The sequence below is a fragment of the Cynoglossus semilaevis genome, chromosome 16 (assembly GCF_000523025.1).
Source record: "Cynoglossus semilaevis isolate Cse_v1.0 chromosome 16, Cse_v1.0, whole genome shotgun sequence".
NCBI classification, from domain to species: domain Eukaryota; kingdom Metazoa; phylum Chordata; class Actinopteri; order Pleuronectiformes; family Cynoglossidae; genus Cynoglossus; species Cynoglossus semilaevis.
The window spans coordinates 2715575-2739559 of NC_024322.1; the positions used below are offsets into that span (position 1 = coordinate 2715575).

The 23985-nt window shown below is 38.9% G+C and overlaps 1 protein-coding gene across 5 annotated transcripts in view; it reads right to left on the bottom strand.

Moving 5' to 3' along the window:
* Window positions 1–23985, bottom strand: part of satb2 (SATB homeobox 2) — a 51710-nt gene that overhangs the window by 21277 nt on the left and 6448 nt on the right. For 2 of the 5 annotated variants that reach the window (XM_008328015.3, XM_017039705.2), the window contains exons 1-4: window positions 16809–17165; window positions 15602–15817; window positions 11674–11859; window positions 831–957 (exon numbers count right to left, since the gene is read on the bottom strand). In XM_008328015.3, the coding sequence (XP_008326237.2) occupies window positions 831–957; window positions 11674–11859; window positions 15602–15817; window positions 16809–16869 (590 nt within the window). In that variant the 5' untranslated portion in view covers window positions 16870–17165. Of the gene's footprint in view, window positions 1–830; window positions 958–11673; window positions 11860–15601; window positions 15818–16808; window positions 17167–23985 lie in introns of those variants that run through there. The other 3 variants (XM_017039709.2, XM_017039708.2, XM_017039706.2) reach the window with 2 other exon arrangements.

Here is a 23985-nt window from a genome sequence, read left to right on the forward strand (position 1 = left end):
AGACATTAAAAACCACATTGAAATTTATACTTTTAAATTTTTTTTTTTGTCCCCAAACAGCTCGGGGTGACTGTAAAAATATAGAGAATGAGCTTCTGGATCTTTACAACTGCTTTAGGTTCCCAAACTTCCACGCTGGCCCTTAGAAAACACACATCTGTTGTTTTCAGACACGCAAAACGACAGCAAAAACGAGAGCGAGAATTAAAAATAACGACCGCCTTTAGAATATTATCATCAGATTTTCATTTTACACCTCCATCAACCAATCAGTTTTTCCCCACTTAAACTGTTAAAGCATTGGACAATATGTTCCGCTAGGTTTCATTCATTCATTCCATCCACACCTAATGGCAATGGCATTGTGGGGGCACGCCCCCCACTTTGGAAACCTCTGCATTAAACATTTGTATTGAATGTATACATCTGTGTAACCCTATAAAACCATCATCACATTTGCTACACCAGATTTAGAGAGAAAAACTGCCTCGATTGTTTTTATGTTTTCAAAATGTTATGGGCAACATTTGTTTTTATTTCTAAAAAAAAACAAACATTATGTACAAAAAGTTGCGCAAAACGATACATTCAAAAAAATCTTCAAAAAAATTTTGTAGCAGTTTTTGTATATTGTTATAATGTTTAATAAACATCTCAGTTCCAAAAATTTTTAATTTTCTGTTTTTTTTTTATATGTCAGGTTAATATGTTAAAACGATTGCGCAGCACTGTTTAAATATATATATATATAGATATATGTCATCTTTACAACTTTATTGACTTTTTTCTAGTTTTTAAAAATAACGGGAGAAAAACCGATGTCGACTCACCTCTGCAGTTGAATACGTAACGTGACCATGTGGTACACCTCCATCAACATGTCTGCGACTGTAGCCTCCGGAGCGTCCGTCAGGAAGTGGATGGGTAGAGGGTTCCATCGTCCAACTTTGATGATGCCTGGTGAAAAATATCAAACTTTATGATCCTTTTCTGAACACTATGGAAAACAAAAGTATCGCTTCAGGGATGAGTATCGAGAGAGAGAGAGCATTTCTCACATCTTTCCAGCATTTCAGACTGGAAACTACCTAAATTTTCCTTCTTTTCTTTTTTTTCTTGACTAAGTGGCCCTGGCCTGCGTCGCTGCTTGTGCTCACCTGGTGACCCCAAACCCAAACTGACACCACACTGGGTTATTTGGTGAGGCGGGTCAAGTGGTGGTTAAGTGGTGAAATGACTGGAAGCAATTAAACAGCGATGGCGGTTGAAGGTGAATCAGCCTGATCCTATAACAGCTGACAGGTTACAGAAACGGAGAAAAAAAAAAACATTTAACGCCACTTGATTGTGCTCTTTACGTGACCCTACGCGAATGATTTATTTACGATCGGGCCCGTTGCTGTTAAGCCTTTGTGTCATTTAGTCACAAATGACATGACTTTAAAGAGAAGAAACTCAAACTTTGTGACATCAGAGGTTGTGCGTTTTTTTGTGTCCCCTTGTTTATTTGGGTTTTTTTTAAAAGTTCTCTTTGATACTGCTGTCAAATTCAATCACAGTGGAGGAGTTTAACAAAACGCCACTGTATATGAAAGAACAAGCTGTAGTTTAGACTGAGGCTGACTGGTGCACTGTAGGTGTTCCGGCCTCAGGACTTGACAGTACTGGTCTGATCTAGAAATCCATTTTTCCGAGATGAATGGAAAAAAGGGTGATAAGGTCAAAGGAATGTATTTTTCAATGACTGGTTCTCACAAAAAAAAGAGAACTGTGTTTGCGTGTGTGTTTTCTGTGTCACTTCAAAACTGTGTAAGTCCTAAGATTCGAGATTCAAGATCTGCTCAAATTCTTTCGGAGTTTCTGAAAGCTCACAAACACACAGTGAAATTCACAAGTGTGAGCGCAATCACGTATGCACACACAGCCTCACATTCTTCATAAGGAATGACTGGAGTTGTGAAAACTAAACAAAGCTAATCACATTACTATTCTCTAAACGAGATCCAGACGCACCTCTCTCTTCCCCCCTTGCCCCCCCCCCATCCAGACGCACCTCTCTCTTCCCCCCTCGCCCCCCCCACCCTTTCTCTCTCTCTTCACTGTCCTGATCTCTGCTTCCATCTCTCCTTCCCTCTTATTTTTTTTAAACAAAAACGTCGTTATGTCTTCCTTCCACACAAACCCCTCATATCTCTGATTCCAGTCAGACTGTGTTCTGAATTATCTGCTCGTAGCAGCAGCATCATTTAAGCCATGAGGACTAGAGCTGGACTTTAAAGGGGGAGGGAGGGGGGGGGGGGGGGGGGGCGGGGGCAGAGTAGTGGAGGGAGAGGTAGAAAGAGACCACCGCCAAAGACCACAACAGAACCTAGCACTGTTTCAAGAGCGACGCTCATCTTTTTTTTTCTTCTTCATTCATGTCCATGTTTATAAATCGTGTGTACTGTGGACAGAAGTGCACCAATTTAAAAGTACACACTGACGTAGAGCTGTTATGAAACAGTGATACGTCAGAGTAAAACATAGGTTCAATTGTAAAATCACTTTATTGAAATGTTTTATTTTTATTTTATTTTTTGTATTTCTTTAAGAACAATACAGATGATTTTATATTCTTATATATAGAATATAAAAATACACAATGTATGTATATATTTTTTTAACTAACTAGTTTGTGCCTGGAATGTTACTTAAATTCTTTATTGGAATAAAAAATGAAATTAATCACACTGCGTTTAAAGCTCAACTGTATTTTTTTCCTTTTAATTAATTTATGTTATTCAAAATCTATTTTGGGTTATAAAGCATAAAATGTAATTTATAAAGTTGTTTTTTTAGTTTCAGTCGCTTAATGCATTCAATTAATAGGAAATAATCGTAATGATGTTAAGGTGATAAGTTAAAAAATAATTTAGTTATTGTTGAATTTACTATCATTAAAATAAATAATTTCATCAAAACATGAACTCCAAGAAAATAAAATAAATAAATATCAGCCATAAAATACAACATATTTCAGCATAAATAATACAAAAAAATAAAAATCCATCCATATGTGTCAAGATGTTGGCAATTTAATTCACATAACTGTTTTTGAAGATATAAAATTGAAGTTTCACAATAAAAGTTAATTATCACCAAATTGAAGACTAACATGTTTTTCTACATGTGTAAGTGAGGTAATTAAAAATAATACTAATTGCATAATAACATGAATTTTGATGGCACAAACAATCTTTCTTTGTTTTCGTAAATGCATCTCCAAAGAGCGGGGAAATAAAAGGGAGATTAGAGAAAACAAAGAGACCACCCTGACTCTCTGGTTCTCACACACAAACACAGAAACATTTCTTCTGTCTCCTTTCATCCTGCACGAGTCTGTCACCGACGCCTGAATAAGCAAACAAACACGCACAAACTGTCAGTGGTCACATGGCCGTAAACAGCTCACTGACGTACGTTGACGAAGTTGTTGCGGCTCACACGCTCACAGTGCGCCACAGGTGAATGAATAAATAATCATTCATTCGTTTCCAGTGCGATACTCAGTGCTACTCCTGTTCTCGTCCTCGTGTACACAGAAGTGGAAAAGCTTGTTTCCCATTCCCACATCAAAATTCCACAGAAAAACCAACAGTTTTCCACCTCACACTGACCTGCTTTCATGTGGCCGCGCTGGGGCTCGTCTAACGTCGAGGATGTTCCACCGCACCCATGTGAAAACTACACAGAAAAACTCCCTGAATACTCTCGTTTGCAGTAGTTTGCACAACGTGCACGCACCAATGTGTGTCTATTCACGACCAGTACCTCGACTAAACATACACTATTTGCCAAAATAATTTATTATGCAAGTTACTTTAATCTGTCTCCTTTGATTCACTTTTAAGTCAGCGTTTACTTATCTTTAACCAATCGGGTTTTTTTTAAATAGTTTTTATTCATATGGCTAACCTTTTTAGAATTTCTGTCTGGGTTTAGGGTTTTATCTAACAAATAACAGTACGAGCAATTCTTTTTGTATTTAAAAAAAAAAAAAAAAAATCGAACTTTACTGATCCCATATTTGGGAAATTCTTGTGTTAATATGCTGCTTGGCCCCAACAGGCACCAAGCACATGATTCCTCTGGGAATCAAACCCAGGACTCTGCTCTCTGCTTCAGAGGCAGGCGCGCTAATTGCTACACTATGGAACTGATACCAAGTACTAAAACTATTTTGGGTTTGAATAAATTTGCTATAAGCTCAAACTATGAAGAGAAGTGAGAAATTCAACTTTTGAACGGAGCAAAAACCAACAGAAAGTGAGCAGAGCTTCTTAGATCTTTGGCTGATGAGAACTGGTTCTTGTAGAGAACCAGCTCCAAACGGTTATGACTTGTTTAACGAGTCCACAGGACATTTGCTTACTGACACTTGGTGACCTTTGACCTCGCACACATGCTCCCTAATTTGGCGTGTTTACAGCGTGGTGTTGAGGCAAAAGGTCTGAAGTACGGGTGAATTCCACGAAAATGACACGATGGACGTTTGACAGTGAGTGTTAAACAGTAAGATAGTGGAGCGATACCTACAGCGTGGAGACACTATGTTAATGTAAGACTGATGTTCCGTCTTTCATACACTACACAGCAAACCACAGCGCTGTCTGTTTAAAGTATTCCTGGTGACATCAAACTCAAACTCCTGTCTGGTGTTAACCTTTAGTGACATTCGTCCACCGGCTTTCACTACAGTGAAATAATGTCCATCCGCTATAATTAAATTTAGATAATGAAGATGAGTTTACGGTGTCTCCAGTCAAGTGTGTCACCAAATCACTCAGGTGGCGTCACCATCAGATTCTTTTTTTTTTTTACTTTTACATACTATTTTACTACAGAAAGTGTTTCAGCGAGATTTCAGCGTCATCGTAATAATGACAAACAAATATTCAGAGTGCTGCACATACAGAACCGAATTTAACATGTTTAACATGTTTGTTATTTTTAAAAAAATGCATTTGTACCCAGGTTGATAACGCAGGCTTTTTCTAATGTGAACATATTCATGTCTGCAGATGAAAATGTGATGTTTTCAGGCAGTTTTTTGTCTTACCAAATCAAATTCCAAATATCAATGCACACTTTACATAACTAAGTTAATACAAACAAACCCAATATATTTTATTTCCTAACTCAACAAGACTGAACTGAATCAATGCGTGATATCGATAAGATCAATAGATCCAGAATTGGTCAATTCTTATCAAATATCATCCCTAAATGTTGGTTAAACTCGTGAACAACTAACTTGTTGCGGTGTAAATGCATCATTTTTTATTGTGTCACACCACTGGTAAAAATACTCCTCTTGGCTATTGTGTGTCTTATCAAGGGAATCAATGTATTAATGTTTTCTTGTCTTTTAACTATTGTTTTTGTATTTGGTCATGATTAGTCTGAAGCTCAATTTGTTTCCAACAAACCGTGATAAAACCGTATCGTGAACCAAAATTAAATCGCGAATCATACCGTATCGTGAGTTAATTCGGTATCAATATCTTCTGTGCCATTTTGTATCTAAACAAACATATCACGCAGTAACTGAACTAATAAGACCTTGAGCGATGTCAGCACAACAAAGGTTTTTATCACACTATTTCTTGAAACATGTGGAACTAATAACAGCAGATGTGGAATCTGAGACTGCATGAGACGCAGCATGACAGCAACAACACTCGTGGTGGGGTTTTAGTCTTTTAGTCATTTGTCTGCGATGCTTTTGAACTTCAAGAAGACAGATACCTATGCCAGGCTTTAAAATGTGAATGTAAAAACATCTCATCTGTGGGCTATGTCCACATTTGCTACTGTAAAAACATGGCAGCGCGTGTTTCCTCCAAAGGCTAAAGGCTAACGGCTAATGTTAAACAATCTTCCCACCCACTGTCCAATACTTGCACATTAGCGGATTAGGTTAATGGGACATTTAAATAGGCCGCACGTACTGTATAAACGTGATTAAATGGTTCTTTGTGTCTATATGTGTGGTCCTTCGACCGACTAGCGAAACGTCCAGGGTGTTCCCGCCACGACCCTACATAAGGCATAAGCGTTAGATATTAAATAAATGAATGTACATTTTGACAAACATTCTCATGGATTTATTTACTTCAAGCCAATCAACTGTCCCACGTGTCCCATGCCCGACCTTTAATTTTGTATGGACGCCTTCATTTAAAACCCTTTTAAAAATGTGAAGTGCAATACATCGAGTGTTTAGCGGTCAAATCACCGAGTTAAAACTCATCATTGAGTAAAGGCCAAATTTAAAGTCAGCAGTCCAAACATGAACAGAAATAATTACATATACAAATATTTTTCTTTTCCAAAAAGCTGTAATTATGGAGGTGTGACTGTTTATGTCCTGAAACTGACTCAGGTTTTTGTTCCATGGTAATCAAAGTCAACAAGAAGCACAAACAAACAGTAAAAATATCTCGGCACAACAGAGTGTTTGTGTTACGCTTTACTGACATTAACCTGAGTAACGACGAAATATACCGAAAACTCTGAATCAGTCAGCGTGTTTCTCGGCTTCTGTAGTTATTTATACATCGCAGCTTAAATATTTATAGTTTGAGGTTTTTCTAATGATACAATTACTAAATAAAGATGAAGAGAATCAGGTCCGATGAGAAGAAACCAGATGCATGACAAAGATGCTGCCAGTCAAGTTCGAGCTAATTCTACCATAAACAGTGCTTTCTTGAGAATATCAGTCAACCCGCAACTTTTTAGCTCTTTGCTAAATTTAATCAGTTAAAAAAAAAACAAAAAAAACTCTCTTTTTGTGCTGCACGTCTCCTCCCCAACCCAGATTTTTTTTTTCTATTCCATGTTATAAAAAGTAGATATTTTTGCTTTATCTTCAGTTGGAGCGTCTCCATACTTACAACCACACAATGTAACATCTTTGTCTCCTTTCACTATTTTCAGGTGAAATTGAAGCGAAAATTAGGAAAAAATATTATTTGATGAAACGTGACTCATCATCAGTGATTTCTGACTCATCACCGGCCTAACTGTTTTTGTATCCACAGATACAATATATGTATATTTAATTTGCATACATTTTGTTTGCATTACAATATTGTTCACTGACTTTTTAAACAAAATAATTTTTACACCCATACAAAACAAGTTGTTTTTGTGACCTACAGTTTTTTTTTTTACAATAAAATAAGAACTGACTGAACCCTACTTCCCTAGCATCACTATTTTAATGCTACAACCCATTAGTTAGTTAGGGAAGTAATGACCATTCTCTACAAGCAGGTAGAGCAGGGGTCACCAACATGGTCCATGGGGGCACCTGGTAGCCCCCATGGACTACCTATAGTGCCCTTGGGGTATGTTCTAAAAATAAAACTAGTCAACAAGAGGTTCAAAAATTGTACTGTTACTGTGCTTTTTGAATCAGTTCCACTTGCAGTGATATTCAAATGGGTGCAAGGACGATGGTAAGAAGAGTGTCTACTGTTGTATGTTCCAGAACTGATTATTATTACATTGTTCAGGACGTCTGCATCCAACAAAGCAGCTCTTCGTATTACTAAGTGCCCTTGAAGTAGCTCTCAGTTTCAAAAAGGTCGGTGACCCCTGATGTAGAGAGCCAATGTTGAGATATGGGACCGTTCAGTTGGTCATGTCCAGATTCAGCATTTTCCGCGTAAAATTTGGTCATGTCCAGATTCAGCATTTTCCACATACTTCTACTAGCTAGGCTTCACTTTAATAAAGTAAGTAGCTACCTCTATTCTTTTTTCAATATTCTAAATAATTTGTTGCCATTTTTTTTTTTTCATCATTCATGAACGCCTTTAGAAAAAGCACACGGTGACTTTTTAACTGTATGAGAATAGAGGCCAAACCCCGGCCACAGCGAGCTGCTCTGACCTCAGGTGTCCAGTAAACTGCTGACATACTCTGCTGCCCTGACCTTCTGTGGCCTGTAAGACGTGGCAGTGCAACAATGAGCTTTCTCCCTCTCCCTCTCTCTCTCCTTCTGTGTGTGTCGGTGTCTCTCCACCACTGACCACTGTTAACCGTTCACTGACTAAAGCTCGTAAAGTACAGGTCTGCTCCCATCCATTCTATAAAAGCCTTCAGACCCTTATAATCGAAATAAACAATATCTCCCGGCTAATTACTGGGCTCAGCTAATTAAAGAAAGGCCGTGGTCCTCGGTGGGTGCTTTAAATACACCGCTGGGACACAAGAATGCAGGACACAATTCAAACAGGGAGAAAATAGCCAGGACTCTTTGTAATTTTGGTCGTGGACCACAGAGGGAAAAAATGTATAATTTAAGCCAGAAATTATTCATTTAACATAAACGCTTGTTTAAAAAACAAAAACTATTCATTTGAGAAAAGTGGTGTGTGTGTGTCTGTGTCTGTGTGTGTATCTGTCTGTGTGTGTGTGTAAGATACTTAATGTGGTGCGGCATATATGTGGATTCTAGGGTGTGTAACTGCACCATAGCATGAGTTATATTGAGTTTACAAGCATGTTTGTGTGTTTCTTGTATTTCTGTCTATTTGTGTGTGAGTGTGTGTGCGCACGCATGCCTGCGTGTGCTTACAGGCAAAAAGTCAACTGTCAGAGAGTTTGTTTGTGTCAAATAGCGATGTCCTGTTAAAGTCTTTGAAGCCCCTGGTGTGGTGTTTTTCTACATTGATGTGGACTCACTGTTTTCCATACACACTGATGAGAGAGAGAGAGAGAGCGAGCGAGAGGGAGGGAGAGAGAGGCGACCTCCCCCGATGCTGTGTAATAAAAGTGCCTTCATCTGCAAACCACATATACCAGGACCCGGTGATAGAAAAACAAAAGAGATCTGTTTCATAGACGTCAAGATTCGGTTGAACTGACTCCCCAGACTCGTGACTTGAATCTATGAATCTCAAGAATATATTTACATAAACATTTCAACAGCTACTTCTGTCTGTTTGTAAAATACTTGTGTACTATCTCAAAGTCCTTGGGGGAAAAAATCAGCATTTTCAGCCCACTGGGACACAGGAGCTGCTGGTCTACTGCTGCCTCCTGTGGTCAGTTTGTATGAACAGGATAAAGCTGAACTAACACTGAAGTCACAGAATAACACATTAAAAATCATCTTAAAATCATGTTTGATTTTTTTACAAATCATCTTAAAATCATGTTTGATTTTAACTCTAGTTTCATTAGGGTTAATAGTTAATAGTTGATTAAGTAAAAGAAAAACCCATCAGTTTAGACACAGAAAAGCTTGTGATGACAAATGAGGAGGCTGATCTTCAAATATATTCAGAGTTTCTAATGTGTTCATTTTATTAGAGAGGCTTTTTATCTATGTGAAATATAATTTTAGTTCCCATTTCTTGGAAAATTAGCAAAGGTTGTAATTGCTTTTGGTAAACTTTGAGTTGTTTATCTTTGGGCTCGAGGCCTTTTTTCTGTAAAACATTCAGGGCTTAATGACATATATTGTTTCTTTAATTTCAGCTTACTTTTTGCAACTTTGAGTTGTTTATCTTTGGGCTCGAAGCTTTTTTTCTGTAAAACATTTTAGGGCTTAATGACATTGTTTCTTTCATTTCAGCGTACTTTTTGCGCAATTTTTTTGTAATTTTATCCCAAAAATATGATCTTTGATTTAATGCAGTGATTTTTAATGTTTTAACAAGCTAATCTCCTGGTTTAGCTGTTAGCTGTACTTTGCTACGTATCTACTTTAACACTCATCTTTAAAACTATAATCTAACAGGTTTTATTATTTACAGATTTAAGTAATAATAATTATTAAACTGTTTCTGACTAAATAAAATGTCATCCAGGCCTAGTTTATATTTTGATCCTGACTGAACAGTAGCCTCATCGCTAACTGCTTTTCCATTTGCACCATTTTTTTTTTTTTAACCGTCTTTGAGAATTTTCTGCATGCTTGAGAAACTGCAGCAGTAAATGACACTGTCCTGTGGCAGAACAGTACCATGTGTGCAACAATAAATTACACTTTTTTCCTTTTTGTCTGCTTCATAAACATTCTCACACACAGAGAGGGAAGAAGAAAATGTATTTTTGTCTCACAGAGACATTCCTGTCCGGCTCTTTGTTGTGTCTTTAATGACTTTTACAGCCTCTGTCTGTGTCTTAGTTGTGTTTTTCAAACATTCTTTTGCTTATTGCCACCGTGACAGTGCAGCGTCTGCTCTAAATAGACGACCTCACATCCACTTTTCTTCCCAGGCCGCTGATTAGAGGGAGAGTCCCCCGTCTTTCAGAGACTATTCTTCATTCTGACCCCTACGAGCTGCAGGATATTTAAATCCTGACTCAGCCTTACCAAAGTTTACACAGTCGGAGACAGTCAGCGGTTGGAAAATCATGACTGTATTAATAATGGCCTTCATGAAAGGCTCGTTATACTAACAAAAAGGGGCAGCTTGACCTCAGATATGTTGTTTCTTAGGAAAGAAAACAGTTGCTCTCTGTTTCTTTGTGTTTTTAAAGTTGGACTATATTGGTTTTGGCAGCGTTGGTGTTGTTTAGTATTCTTTTTTTTGTTGTCATTGTGTCCACTACATGGGTTTCTGTCTTCTCTATATGAAGCTGAATCTTATCGTCATCCTGGCAGGTTTTTCAATTATTTTTTTGACTTCAATTATAAATTTAACTTTGAGTTAAAGACTTTCCAGACTCTGTGATTAGTTTAGCCTACGTAGCATAAGGACCTGGAGAAATTGACAGCTTTTCTACCGTTCATTATTGCAGTTCACCAACACCTGTCTTACAATATTATGATACGGTGTAGCCCTTTTCTGACACAGTAAACAAACTTGAACTTCAGTAAAGTACTTTGACTTAACACTGATATGTCACATACTTAGAACTTCGTGGTTTTAAAAACTGATTTTCAAGGTACTGTTTAAGCCAGGGGTGTCAAACATATGGCTCGCAGTCCAAAACCAGCCCACTAGGGTGTTCAATTCGGCCCACTTGATACACTTTGAAAATAATAATAATAATTTAAAAAACACTATTTTTTGTAAAATTATATTTCATTAAATCTAAATATATAATAAAAAATATCTAATATACTTGTACTTGTTTGCATAAAAACAAAGGGGAAAAAACATGGACTTATTGTTATTCCTAGGTAATTATGTTATGACTGTACTGGTCCAACACACTTGATATCTAATTAGGTTGTATGTGGCCCGTGAACCAAAAGTTTGACACCCCTGGTTTAAGCAAAGATGGTTTTATTATATATTGCAGCCGGAGGAATGGCAGTCATTACTGAGCTTCTGGTTTCTTATTTATATTTAATAGAAAAATAAGCAGCGTAAAGTATTTGAGTCAATAATAAGCTATTCTTACGGTGGGGTGGTGGCCTAATAGGGCATTTGAAGGGGTCTCTGACTTTAAGCACCCTCTGCTGGATCAGTCGCAATGAACTCCAAATATTCAAGTAAGATTCTGTCCTTCCAAAATGTCGAGTGCAGTTTTTTAATGAACTCCAAATATTCAAGTAAGATTTTGTCATCCTTCCAAAAATGTTAAAAGCGAGCGCAGTTTTTCCCCCAGCTACTTTACTGACCCCTGTGTGACCTTAACTAACTGAGTGCGTGAATGACTGACCGTGGGCTTGTGCAGCTGAGCTGTGCGAGTAGCCGAGGGCGAGCAGGGCCGTCTCCACCAGCTGAGAGAAGAGGATGTCCTTCCTGACCAACACGAACTCTGCGTGCTCCTCTCTCCCGTCGCATCCCTCCGTCGGCACGCCTCCGTCCGACTGCTCCACCACGCAGAAGACGGGAATCATCAAACCTGCGCAGCAGAACGAGAAGAGGAAACAGCAGTCAGATTCTTGTTAATGTCTGGCTTTAATTGTGCCTGATCACAGAACAGCTGATCCATCACAGACGTGGTGGACATGTGGATCAGATTTGTTCCAGCTCAGGCCTGTGTTGGTTTTGTCGTTTTTGTTTTTCACTGTTGGGTTTCCTCTCAGTGTGTTGTGATCTCGGGGGAACACAGGATATGTGCTACTGTGACGTTGATGTTCTCTGATCAGCAGAACCAAACCCACAGGGACACACTGTCACAATGTGGAACCAAACCCACAGGGACACACTGTCAAAATGTGCAAAACAGGAATTTTTTTTTTTTAGTTAGAGGCTTTATTCCCTTTATGATTCAGGTTTTTGGAGTATTATTTTAAAACATTACTCACAATTTTAGGCTAATATAGCTTTCTCTTTTGATGCATGTAATTTAATGCTATGTTCTCCTTTATATTTACTTACTATTTCTTGAAAACAAAATTGTTGCTTCTGGTAATATGGTGGTTTATTGAAAGTCAACTAAAAACTTCTTTCATAAATGTCATAATTCCACATTATGCTGCCCTCTAATTTCTTCTGAATTGTTGTAGACAAGTGGTCTCCAACCTTTTTGTACCAAGGACCGGTCGGCCGGTATCAGCCGTTACTGTCAGTAATACCGCGCCATTGTTGATAGCTCATTGGACATTGTTAATTTGGATGTGAAGCACTTCCTACTTCTGTTCTGTTGACCTGTCCGTCGATGATGTAACGGTTAACGGAGAAGAACCTGTATCCTCTGGTTCCCAGTGAGAAGTGAACCAATTTCTTAAAGTATGAAGGTGCCAGCTGGCTCCAAAGTTGGTTCCAGAACTGGAAGTGTTTCAAATATGCACAGTTGTTAAAAGACTCTGAGTGAGGTCATTACACAAATTCACCTCTCTCTGTTCTTGTTTCCTGTAAGGAACGGCGTTTGACATTTAGTAGATCTCAGGGGTCATCAGTCATTAGTTTAGTGAAAAACTAAAAAAAGGAATCAAATGAAAATCCTCGTTAAATACGGGGCTGTCGGACGCTCCGCTTTTAAACTGTTCAGAAAAAGCCGTATCTGCCAACCTCTAATTTTAACAAATATTTTAAATCCAGCCTGAGGTTAGAGTGGCGACGAGCCACTCGCTCCATCTCCATATCTGGTTACAGTAATTCAAAGTTTTCCCCTCATCGTTTTGACTTCCTGCACCAATATCAATCCTTCTTCTCCAATATCAACCTTTTTTCCTAAAAGGCTTTTGGTTTGGAGCCACCTGTCAACAGCCAATTCATTAGAGCTCTCTGAAGAAATGATGGACTGCCGGCATTAGGCAGCGTCCCAGCTCTAATAATACAGGACACACATGCAGATAAGGACCACAATGCTAACACACACACACACACACGTGCATTTATATGCTGCCCTTTCCCAGCATTAACACACACACTCATACACACGCCGATCCGCCTCCCACCCCTCCCCTAGTTTTAATCAGTCAATTCCTATATTTCTATTTCCTCCTCATTAATCACGCTGCTCCCAGTCCTCCAGGCTCTCATGGAGTGAATTACACACTGGAGCATCGAGCCAATTCAAGTAAGTGAATTTCCCCCAACAGGGAAATATAACTGTCAACACAGAGCAGCAGCAACTCTGCCTCTCTCTGTCTCTCTCTCCCTCTCTCTCTTCCCCTCTTTAATCCAGCGCCATGCTCTCTGTCCGCTGACTCTCTCTCTCTCTCTCTCTCTTTCTGTCTGGTTTGGATGATGTGATGTTGCCTCAAACCTCTAATCCCTCTAATATGTATGGGGATAAGTGAACAGTTATATTTGAATAAGATACAAGTGTAAGTGTGTATCCGAGAGTGTGTGTGTGATCATGTTTAGGACATGCTGTGCAGAGAGATGTTATATCTATATAAGTTATATAAGTTAATATTATGCATATATTAAAAAAAATATATATATATGGTACAATACCATGGTCAGCCAGTAGGGGTTGGCTCCATTTTTTCCCATACATGTCCACCTTACTCTCTGATTTAAAACCCAAACAAAAGTCCTTCAGGTTTTCTTATCAACACGCTGATGGAACGATAATATTTAAAAAAACAAAAATCTTATTCTTGAGGTCAATACCTGGTCTTACAAGTTCATTACAAAGATTTAGGTTAGAAATAAAATAACCTCTGTGTGTGTGTGTGTGTGTGTGTGTGTGTGTATCTGTCAGTGTAGTGCGAGTGGTTTAGTATTTTGGCAGCACCTCTTGGGCGTGATCGAAGACATTTCTAAACGTGAACATATGGGCTGCGTGTCTGTGTGTGTGTGTGTGTGTGTGTGTGTGTGGGCCACCACTCTTGGAGGCCGTGTGGTTTAGAGGAGATACGTTCAGTTTCCTGTCTTCAAAGCAAACCCGTCATTATTTCAGAGCAGGAAACCCCTTCCTAATAGTCCTTCCTCTCCGATGCTCCGTCCAATAATTTTCTAATATTTTTTTCTCTCTTTTTTCCTGTTTTTAATCACAGCTACTACAATAGTGGTTTTATTTGAAGTGATGAGTAGTATTTGACAACTGAGAGTCCTTAAGTGTCTAATTTTTTAAAGTAGAAGACACCATCTGTCCAGAATATATCTATACTGTCCAACTTCTAGTCCACTGTTAAATATATTGCCTTCTAACCCTAATGTTTATTTCCATGATGACTGTGAATGAAACATCACAAAGAAGTAGAGTATTGAACTCAGAGAAAGTCTCAAATTATTCAAAGACCTGAGTTGCTGTCAGGTTTTTTGTTGCTAATAGTAGCTTAATATTGGTAACAGCACTGTCAACAACATCCTGAGTGTGGAGGACGTAGCTAGCTCATATGCAGCAATGGATAGTTGTGAGGACGTAGCTAGCTCATATGCAGCAATAAATTGTTGTTAATATTTTTGTATTTAAAAAAAATTAAAGACCATAGAAATATTGTCTTTCTTACATAAATATAGTAAAGTGTATTTAAAGTATAATAAATACTCCTGTTACTTCGTTGACTTCCGGCTGTAGCCAAAAGTCAAGCAACTGTGTTTTGTGCTTGACTGTTGGCGACAGCAGGAAGTCAACAAATATTTTGCGAATTTTGTTTCCATCGTCACTTGAATATTTGACAAACCGCATGGCTGACTCTCTTTAAAATTCTTATTAAAAACAGAAATGTTTTTCAATTACCTTTGAGTTCAGTGCTCAGTTCAGTTTAGTGTTCAATTTGGACCTTATTCCTATATTCTTTTATTTTTCCAACCCAGTGCTTTGAACGCTTGAACTCAATGCCTTTAATGTGAGATGACCTTTTTCCTTGAATTGGGGGGTAAAGAAACACAAGAAAAACTAAATATAATTGCAGACATAAACGCCACCAATACTAATAAGAGGGGACTGTACGAACCCACGTAAGGTAATAAAAACTTTTACAATGAATGCAGGGATCGATAACCCGGGGTGAGTTTCTATAAATCTTATTTATATGGAGCAATCTGCTTTATTTGGTGAGGCTGTCGTACAGTTACCCCCCAGACTTTTACATTACCACTGTTGTCCCTGCAATGCTCCAACACAACAACACCCCACCGAGAGCCGAACACAATGAACACTATTTCATTATTTTTGTTAAATCAGCATTTTATAGGTTAATATTGCAGAAACTTTTGCCTTGGATCTAAATGGTATTACTCACCTCCCAAGAGTCTGGGCGGGGCTCCATTGTGTCGTATGCGCGGTCCAGTCGGGCTCCCATTGAGCTCCAGACGGCTTTTCTTCCCCGGTGGTGGGAGACCACCAAGGTCTGGGCTGCCTCCCCTCGTCTCTGGACTGTCCTGGGTGATGGGACTCTCTCCTCCTCTCTCCATTCTCCTCCAGATCCCCAGAGGAGTTCCAGCCAGAGAGAACGAGTCTGATAAAAAAAAACACAGATTTTTCTTAAATAGAGACTCAAAATATGTAGACACTGTAAATGCGGAAACTATTTTTCCAGTTTCATTTAAAATTAGTGCAGAAAAATGCACTGTTTACTGCTGTTTTCTAAAAAAAAAAAAAAAACTGCACTGCCCCATTGTTTATGGACGTTATTTTCCATCCTTTTAAAATGAACTGTACATTTGTGACCCATTTTACAGGTTGCAGTCTTCAATAATTAACGGCTTTGTAGATGTCAAAGACATGCGGGGAGAGCGGGATCAGTGGGGAGCTGATGGTCGTTTCATGGATGTTTTCATGGATCACTTCAAGTTTAGCAATATAAATATTTAGCATACATGAACATAAGCGCCCTGCCATTACACCTTGAGTGAAAAATAATATAATATACCGTAATTTCCGGACTATTGAGCGCACCTGAACATAAGCCGCACCCACTAAATTTCAAAAGAAAAAAAATGATTGTGCGTATATAGGCCGCACTTCTTTATAAGCCACAGGTGTACACGTTGTAACGTTGGATATTTACACAAAAATATGTCTATAGAGAAAGATTTTTTTTCATTTTTAATCAAACAAATACTTATTTTTCGAACAGTGCCTGAAACACAGTTACCTCTTTCCTGCTTCGGCGCCCCCGACCGTAGTTGAAATACACATGCTCGAAGCTAACATTAGCCTTCGGGGCTAACTCCCTTCACTTTGCGCTTGTCCGTAGCAGAGGTAAACAGAAACAGGGAAGTTTCTGGAAGTCTTTATTATCAGACACACCGAGCACATAAACACACCGAGCACATAAACTCGGTACATAAACAGCGTTTTAACCGCTTATTAACGACCAACTCGCGCTTCAACACGACAGAGCTCAAACTTCTAAGCTACCGTTATCTCGCGCGCGCCTCACGCACATACACACACAGCGATTCACAGACAGACATACGCTACTAATACAACACGCAATAGCCTACCAGAAAAACAATTGACCGTTATCTTCATCTTCCTCCTGCGCACTAAAACCACTAAAGACATCTCCTTCGGTGTCGGAATTGAACAGCATCAGAAATGCTGCGTCACACACTTTCTCGGTCGCTCTCAATGTGACTTTCGTCTCGAGGCAAATTTGCACTTGAGCTTGTGTCGTCGTCTTCATCGCGCAGCAGTCCAGCCTATCGAACGCCGTTGCTAAAAGTGGAGTTTTACACTCTGCTCCACTAAGGATACACTTGCAGACTTGAGCAAAAGTTGCTCTTCGCATGATAAATGTTTTCTCGCCACTCAACTCGGAGTGCCGTAACAAATCCATAAATTAGCCGCACCATTGTTTAAGCCGCAGGGTTTCCGGCTTTTACCGGAAATTACGGTAATATAATATAATAATAAAATAATACTTTATTATATTATACACAATATCATATAATAAAATTAACGTTTTTTTGAATAAAAAACACTTTTCTCATTTCTATCATTAAAATTAAAATGCTGTACAGTGTTTATTGGCTAGTCCAGCCTTCACACTTCCTGGCTGGTTTCTTTTACTTGTTTTTCAAATACTGATTCTTTTCATGGCAAGCTGTCATAAACTCTTTCACATTCATATCCCAATTTTATAACAGCTGAGCATATGGACTAAAAGCCATAGCACATGTGGACATATATGCGTACAAAGAGAGGGCTAGAGTCTCTCGGGTTAGCGTCCCTTGATAAGGGTACACCAGCCAATTGTCTAATTCGGGGTAATGACATCAAAGACGCTGCCAGGCCTAACAGACGGGGGACCAAAGCCAAAATATCAAAAAGGCAGCCAACACACTTTAGCCAAATGGACTGCCTTATTTACCCACAACCCCCTTCTCAACCCCTGGTATGAGACACCATGGATGTCCACCTCTTCTCCTTTATACAGGAGGCAGGGAGAGAAATGAAAAATGAACTGAGGTGAAATGAAGGGAAGAAATCGTGTATAGAAGAGTTTGAGTGAACTCGAGTTTATATTCTTCAAAGTGAAAATATAACAGACATTTCAGCCGACCCCATGTGAATCCCAGGCGACCCCATGTGGGGTCGTGACCCCAAGGTTGAAAAACACTGCTCTAATGTGTTATTTTGGCAATTCTGTTGATGATTTCACAGATATCCATTTCCTTACATGACCCAAACTGACCACAGGGGGCACCAGTAGATCAGCAGTTTACTGTTAAAGTTTTTATTTCTTCAATTATTATATACCTTCTATATTACTGTTAAAGTTTTTATTTCTTCAATATACCTTCTATACTAAGGCCTTTCTACACAGCACCACAGCCACCCACCACCAACAGAAGGAACAGGTCTTAAGAGCTCAGGCAAAAAAAAAAAAAATTCAAAATGAATAATAAATTAAAAACATTAGCTTTGGCGTGATTAAAAACTGTGGCAGAGTTTATTAGAAGGGAGGGAAAAATAGTTCAAAGGGTCTGAGTGAGTGGGAAGCAATGAGTTTAGATGTGAACTATAATTCACTGTGTGAGGCTCGCTGAAAAAAAAAGGGAGGCCCTGTAAATAAATCTGAACCATTGACAGCGTTGTTGTAGCTACAATAATAAAGAACAACTGAAAATCATGAAACGTCAGAGGAAAATCACTGTCGGCACAGATTTACAGCCAGAGCTGCTGCTGCTGTTCTACAGTGATGGGCTGTCTGTCACCGTACCATAGACCAGGGGTGTCAAACATGAGGCCCGGGGGCCAAAAACGGCCCACTGGGTGGTTCATTCTGGCCCGCTGGATGAATTTTGAAAGTCAGAAATGTACACAAGTCATGTTCGTGACGTTTTGTCAAAAGATCTTTCATTAAATATTGATATTTCCCAAAATATTTGTACCTATTTGCATGACAACAAAGGGGAATACGTGCACTTGTCGTTATTTATGGGTAATTATGTCGTGATTGTACTAATCCAGTCCACTTGACATCTAATCAGACTGTATGTGGCTCCTGAACCCAAATGAGTTGGACACCCCTGCCACAGACCAAACAGACAGACAGCTTTAGATGTACTGAGAGATAAACCTGTACAGACAAGTCAAACTATCATCCACCAGACCAGTGGGGAGAGACAAATCAAACCTTTTATTTTATTTAACTTTTTTTTTTTCACTGAAAATAATCCACTACAGAATTTGTCATCATGCGTGTCTCGTCCTGTGGCAGCTTCTCCACCTCCACATCTGTGCTACGACGATCCCTATCATCGGACCTCACCGACATCTCTCCATCTCAGCCAGAACAGACACTCAGACACGCGCTAATCTCAGCCGACATCCTGTGTCTATTACATGATATTTGTTTGTTTGTTTTTTATTCACAGATAGCTCTTTTTTTTTAATGAACCCTCGTTCACCTGGTGCCATGCGGGTGAAGATAAGACATTCCTCCACCTACAGTAGTTTTGCACTAGTTATGTCATTTCTTGATATCATCTGAGGCCTGTTTTGATTGTGGTCATTGCATTAAGTGCACAGAGAAAGAAATGTGAACGTGAGTGCAAGGTGAAGTGCAATATAACTTGCTTTTGTGTAACAACCCAGTGGTTCCCAAACTTAATAAACAATTTTTAGATTTTTAGACACAGCAAAAGAGCAAGAATTTTAAAAAACAGCCTCTTTTTCACACCTCCTTCAACCAATCAGTTTTTTCCCCAGTCTCTTGTTAAACATTTACAACATTGGACAGTATGCTGTGTTAAGTTTCATTCATTCATTCCATCTGCGCGCCCCCACAATGGCACTGTGCCCCACTCCGGTACCGCGCCCCCCACTTTGAGAATTTTTTAAATCGTATTTTCCATAATATTTGTATTATTACTGTCTCTTACATTTGAAAGATTCTTGTTTTTATTGAACAGTTCTATCTGTTCCTCCCCAGTGTGGGATCAATAAAGTTCAGATTAATCTCCTCTAATCTAATCTGTTTTAATCCAATCTAATCTAATCGCTGTGTTAAGTTTCATTCATTCATTCCATCTGCGCGCCCCCACAATGGCACTGTGCCCCACTCCGGTACCGCGCCCCCCACTTTGAGAATTTTTTAAATCGTATTTTCCATAATATTTGTATTATTACTGTCTCTTACATTTGAAAGATTCTTGTTTTTATTGAACAGTTCTATCTGTTCCTCCCCAGTGTGGGATCAATAAAGTTCAGATTAATCTCCTCTAATCTAATCTGTTTTAATCCAATCTAATCTAATCTAGATGTCAGGTACAGCAGTAAAAAAATACTCTTCTTTCTGAGAATTTTTTTTTTTCAATGACATTTAATATTTGGATAGCTTTAAACCAGGAGTACCTGGTATACTACCACCTGGTAGTCCCCATGGACTACCTAAGGTGCCCGCAGGCTATGTTCTAAAAATAAAACTAGTCAACAAGAGGGTCCAAAAATTGTACTGTTACTGTGCTTTTTGAATCAGTTCCACTTGCAGTGATATTCAAATGGGTGCAATGACGATGGTAAGAAGAGTGTCTGCTATTGGATGTCCCACAACTGATTATTATTACGTTGTTTGTGAAATGTGTATTAAACAAGTAGCTCTCTTTATTACTAAGTGCCCTTGAAGTAGCTCTCGGTTTCAGAAAGGCTGGGTGACCCTTGCTCTAAACTGTATATTTTCCTTTCATCAGTGAAATATTTTGGCAGGAAGTGGATTAGGTTTTCAAAACAAAATCTCCATTAGTGTCAACTGTATGTATGTTTGCAGTGTACTGTTCCTTTAAGGGGGTTTTCAAGATTTCCATGGAAGTGCCTAATAATTAATTGTACACTCTGAGTGGGAGGAACATGACAGCTGTCCACAGAGGCCATAAATTGGGAAATCGGTGTCCTCTTATCAAAAAGACATTACACTTGTTGCCTGTTTCCATGGCAGAAACTCGACTCAACTCCTCATCTTATCTCTTCTTTATTAACTGCTCCGGTTATCGCCGTCTTATCCAACAGTGCAGATCATTTTAAGACAGACAGAGGAACACAAAGGCGACCACGACGACGACAGTGATGATGATGATAACGATCTCATTGTTTGAGGACTGATAAGTCGTCCATGGATGACTGCTTTTTAGTGCCGGGTTAAGCCTTTGAGGAGGGATGAGACGTAAAAATCATGCTTACCCGCAACCAGAGACTGTTGCCCAACACAAGTGCGGTAATAACAGAAAGCAGATTAGTGTTTATCAGCTTTAGGACTGAGGATGTTGTGATATCCTGTCCACAATACTATTAACGTGTCCTCATATTGAGTCTTTGTTCAAGAAATAAACAAAAATTAGGACACGGCATTCGTTAAAGCGCGTGTCAAACTCAAGGCCCGTGGGCCAAATTCGGTCCGCCAAAGTGACTTTTTGTGGCCCACTGCAGCTTAAAAAGCATTTAATTGTCTTATAATAAAATCCATGCCGCTGAGTTTCTGAACCTGATACATTAAAAGATGTTTTTTTAATACACAGAGCAATCGTGAGTTTCTGAACCTGATAAATTAAAAGATTTTTTTTTTAATACACAGAGCAATCTATACTATTTTTGTAACTTGAATAAATAATAATCAATTGCAGAAACATGTATTGATCGGTTATGGAGTAGTTACATCTATACAGTCGACCAGTTACAACCGGCCCTTCAAGAGGAGCTGTGTGGCTGATATGCCACCTCGCCCCCAGTTGAAAATGAGTTTGACACCTCTGCTTTATATGGTCTGATAATCATTGTCATGCCCGCATTAAAAGCAACTGGTCATATGACTTAGAGAACTTATGCAAGGAATAAGAGTTTTAAAAAGTTTAATAGCGTCTCGTTAAAGTCGCCGTTTTATTGTGGGCATTTATTTGGAGCGTGCACGTCTTAGTCATCAGAACTCCTTTCAGAGCAACCTCAGCGACACAGTCTTAACAAACAAAAATTGGATATAACAATATTGTCCGAAATGACAGATTCCGTCATTATATTTTTTTAACTAAAAACAAGTGTTAATGACACAAAAAAAACAACTTAATAAAATCCTAAAATTATAATTTTCCCAAGAACAGATTTTTTTTTTATGAAATGAGGTACAAAACATTTTATAGGTATGAAATGTTTTAAAAGAAAAACGTGGAGATTGCTCATGTCATGTTTGTCCCGCATCCCCTTCCAACCCTGGCGCACCACCGTGTTTTTTTGATGATAAGGCTCCGACATCAAATTCCACATTATTACACGTTCTAGACAAAACAAATACGGGGAGAGAAAAGAGAGACAGAGCCAGGAACAAGATTGCAGAGTAAAAAACAAAAATAAATAAATAGTCGACACACCCGGAGAACTGCGTGATTGAAGAGCCAGCAGCGACACACACCTATAAACAACGTGTCCATAAACAGACACACAAACAGAGCCTGACCTGTAATTTCAAGGTCAGACCAAAAATTAGACCCTGGCGAATTTTGACTAGACTGACGGTAAAAACTGTTCTCTGTGCTCCCCACTCTGATCCGTGCTCTACTTTTCTGGACATTTGCTGTGTTTTATCTTAAACATTGTCGTTTGTTACCCTATTTTTTACCAAAACTCCACCTTTAATGACATCCATCTGAAAAATGTACTTATCTTTGAGCCATTCATGCTAATTTCCTAACTATTGAACTTTTTAGCTAACTCTTTTGTGCAGCTATCTTGTGTCAAGTTCTGGTATTGTTTTTAGCCCATTTTTTTAGCTAAATTAATACTCAGTTTATCTTAAATTGATTGTTCTCTCTACTGACCTTAAATATTAATTTCTTTAGTTGAAAGTTAGGGCTTTTGAATTTAAACGCACTTCAAAATAAAACAGAAAAGAGGAAAAAGCAACCGAATTGTGACTGGACATTTGTCTCTTAGTTTGGAAAAAAAAAAAAAAAAACAGTCCTCCTTTCTTTTTGTTAACTTCGTCTTCCTGCTACCATTTAGCTCGGTTGGGCTAACATTTAGCTGTCCTTTGAGTTTTTAGCAGCTACGTTGTGATTAATGCTTCTTTTCTTAACGTTTTCCACCAAACGTGTACAGACATTTTGACAGTCTGTTTTTCTACTGTGTGCCGCGGAGGCCTGGCCGGACATTTTCAACTCAGATTTCACATTTGGAGGAATTCGCCTTGAGTCCCTGCTAATTTTTTACATCTTCAATAAGTCGTCTTCCTCGAGACGTCAGAGGGAAAACCTCGCTGTCTGGTTCTGTCTGTTTGAGCCGTTGTAGAAACATATAGATTTATATCACAGAGGGCCCCTCCGCCTTAAGTAAATATGAAAGGCCTCTTCTATGTTACAAAACCAAAACAACTTTTATTATATACATATACAAACCTACTTAGAGGCAGTTTATTCAATTTCTGTCAGTAAACCCTCCTAAATGTTACACACTGGAGCATTTTAAGAGTGAAAAAAAAACAAAACAAAACTTACTTGGCCTCTTCCTGCTGCTCTGGTTTCAGTTTTTAACCGTTACGATACATGTCGGCTGATGAAGGCCTTGTGCCTTTAACATGCAAACCAGAAAGAGAGTGGGGGAGAAAGAGAGAGAGAGAGAGAGAGAGAAAGAGAGGAAAGGTTGACCCATAAGGGCACTATTAGCACTGATAGAAAGGTAAATGAGATTTGCGTCACCTATGGGGAGATATCCAGGAGATACAGCTGCTCCTTTTCACTCCTGAACCTATTTTATAGCCGGGTTATCAAGCTATTGGTTAATGCTTGGCTCTGCAGTCACAGATAAAGGAAGGCACACAAGGAGGAGGGAGGAGGAGTGGGGGGGTGGGGGGCGGCTTTTAAAAGAACAACACGAACACATGTATAAACAGACGGACATGAAGGAGGCAGGGACGTACACAAATGTTTGCTTCTGCCTTGTAATTCGTTGTAGTTCCTAATTCACATTGCAAGCGTTTTGATTCAAACAGATATAGTTAAGAACAATGACGAGCGCATAAAAGTGTCCCGCCAGCGACACCTAACTGTCAGCCCTGGAAAGCCATTTTCCTACAGACGGCAAATTCAGGTTATCTGCTAACCTGATACACATGGCTTTGCTGAATCCAACAGGTCAGCCATTTTGAATTCTTTAACAGTTATTTCAGCCATCGTCATGCTCTCAATTTAGCAT